We start from the raw sequence: 2,771 nt of genomic DNA, 5'->3' as shown, positions 1-2,771 counted from the left end.
CCAACCAGGGGAGCACCCCCCAGCAGCATAGCTGCAAAATACATCACCATGTTATTAGGAAAGGTGTCAGAACAGGCAAGTTGGATCATCTGACTGAGTTCACAGAAGAAGTGGGGAATTTCCACCTTTCTACAGAAGGACAGTTGCAAGACCATTAAGCTTTCTAACAAGGAATGCAGGATGCTCATGATCCAGGACACCAGAACCAACAGTCCACAGAGCCTGGGTTTCATGAGGACCATGTAGTGCAGGGGGTGACAGATGGCCACAAAGCGGTCATAAGCCATCACAGTCAGGAGAAAGATGTCTAATCCTATAAACAGTATGAAAAAATACATTTGCACAATGCAGCCTAAGTAAGTTATGACTTTGCTCTGAGTCTGGATGTTCCACAGCATCTTGGGGATGGTGGTGGAGGTGAAACAGATGTCTACAAAGGACAGGTTGGCAAGGAAGAAGTACATGGGGGTGTGGAGGTGAGAGTCAGAGCTGACAGCTAGGATGATGAGCATGTTTCCAAACACGGTGATCAGGTACATGGAGAGGAAAAGCCCAAATATGAGGGGCTGCAGTTCTGGTTCCTCTGACAATCCCAGAAGAAGAAACTCTGAAATTCCTGTATCATTTCCTGGTTCCATGTGGTGGAGGTGACTATCAGTACAGGGAAACTAACATGAATAATTTTAACACAAATGGACATTTCTCATAATGTTCAAATGATAAAATTTATATTTGTCCAGTCAAGTTACTAATATCAATATTTTGTGAATGGATCTGGGCCTCTTTACAGGATCCCTATTTCCTCTCTTATTAGGAATTTTCAGCACAACGTCAGATGTTCCCCAAAAGGTCAGTTATTGTACAGTTTGAATAAGAAAGTATTTAATGTACTTTAGGGATATATAGAGTGTCAACCATGTTTCAGAAATTTCTACTCATAAAGTAGAGGGTGCTGAAAAGCAATAGTCCCTACAATTCAATGATGATGGTAGGACGGAAGCATATACAAAGATTAAATAATCATGAGATGGGGACAGATGCTATGAAAAAACAGAAGCTGTTTAAGGGAGAGAGTGAATGGGGTGTTATGTTGGGTGTCCAGTCAAGATTGGCTAAGAAGGTGACTTTTGAACAGAGACCTCATGGAAGAGAGGGTGGATGGTGGGAGGTCTTCCTGGCAGATGGAACAGCCAGTGCAAAGGCTCTGAGGAAGTGCTTCTGTCAGAAAATCAAGGGTCAGAAGGGAACCAGTGTGTTGAGGGGAATGGACAATGTTGAGGGAGTGATGAGAGGAGTTGGCAGTGAATTTCATAGAAGTATGTGGCCTCATAGCTGCTTCAAATTCAAGGCACAGGGAGTTCCTTGTCCACACTATGTACCTCTTGCACTTTATGATCTGGTTGCAATACGGTCCGGTCCATTGAACATCCCTCCTCAGTATCATCTGTTGATTAAGTTTGGGCTGTGTATTATAAGAGTCACCTTGTAATGGAAAAGCCCACGTATCCTGGCTCTCAGGACTGCTCTCACTCATCAAGGTGCCCACACGCATGTGCACACACACACACACCCACACACACAGTGTAACATACACAGAACACAGCACACCATGTCCTCCTGGTGTGTGTTACTCTATGTCCTTCTCACCCTACCCCCCCGCTTTCCCTAACACACTGTTTATGATATGAATGCATACACATCATATTACCCTTCCCATAAGGAATGTAGAAATAGTATCCAGAAATTCCTATTCATAGCTTTCCAGGGACAAATCATCTTGGGGTTCCATTTTGGAATGGCCACTTTTGACCTGTGTGTAAAGAAACATAAATAATTGTGTTCAATAAGTAGATAGATAGATGATAGATAGATAGATAAAGAAAGAGGAGGAAAGGAGGGGAGAAATGATATGGACATGAAGAATAAATTGATCTAATCAGCTCAGTTGCCCTGAGAGACTGAGGAAGAAAAGCTTCTTTGCTGCTGGTGGCATCCCATCCTGGCTTTATCCCATTTATACCCTGCAAAAATAATAAAAGAGCAAAAATAAATTGTCCAAAAGACAAAAGTAGTGACATCTTTATGGTGTGAAACACCTTACAGATTGAACATCACAAGAGAAAAATGAGTAAAAAGAATAAACCAACACTTCACAAAATTTGATGTTTTTATTATCAGATAGCATAAGACTTATTTTTCCTGTGCCTTTTCCATATTTATTTGACCAATTGGTTTTTATTTGGTCCAATAGAGAATGGGGCAAGCCCCTTTATCACTTTTCATATGTGACATCTTTTTGTGTTTACTTATTCTTAGACTTTGGGTTTTATTCACTTTCTTGACAAGTCCCAGGACCACATCTACATCTATTGGTTCTGTTCCTTGTCCAACGTGCAAAGGCCTCACCAGACTCTGTAAAATCCTACACACCCCATGGCAATCTATCCTCTTTCTCTGAATACTCTTCATGCAACTTATCCAAGGACATTATCTCATACTCACATTTATCTCACAGCATGATTGTCTGTCACTCTTTTTTTTATTATGTTAATCCCCATACATTACATCATTAGTTTTAGATGTAGTGTTCCATGATTCATTGTTTGTGCATAACACCCAGTGCTCCATGCAGAATGTGCCCTCCTCAATACCCATCACCAGGCTAACACATCCTCCCACCCCCCTCCCCTCTAGAACCCTCAGTTTGTTTTTCAGAGTCCATCGTCTCTCATGGTTCGTCTACCCCTCCGATTTCCCCCCCTTCATTCTTC

The 2,771-nt window shown here is 41.9% G+C and overlaps 1 protein-coding gene across 1 annotated transcript; it reads right to left on the bottom strand.

Annotated features, from left to right (window-relative positions):
* Window positions 1-5: 5 nt before the first annotated feature.
* Window positions 6-638, bottom strand: LOC102747486 (olfactory receptor-like protein OLF4; the record flags this gene model as incomplete). Its single annotated transcript, XM_006738116.2, has 1 exon — window positions 6-638. A coding segment is annotated over exon 1 (633 nt), but the record flags the coding sequence as incomplete, so codon positions are not given.
* Window positions 639-2,771: the final 2,133 nt, after the last annotated feature.

This window comes from Leptonychotes weddellii, unplaced genomic scaffold (assembly GCF_054177405.1).
Source record: "Leptonychotes weddellii isolate Sample4059 unplaced genomic scaffold, ASM5417740v2 HiC_scaffold_22393, whole genome shotgun sequence".
Classification (NCBI taxonomy): Eukaryota; Metazoa; Chordata; class Mammalia; order Carnivora; family Phocidae; genus Leptonychotes; species Leptonychotes weddellii.
This window is presented reverse-complemented; position numbering and strand designations above follow the sequence as displayed.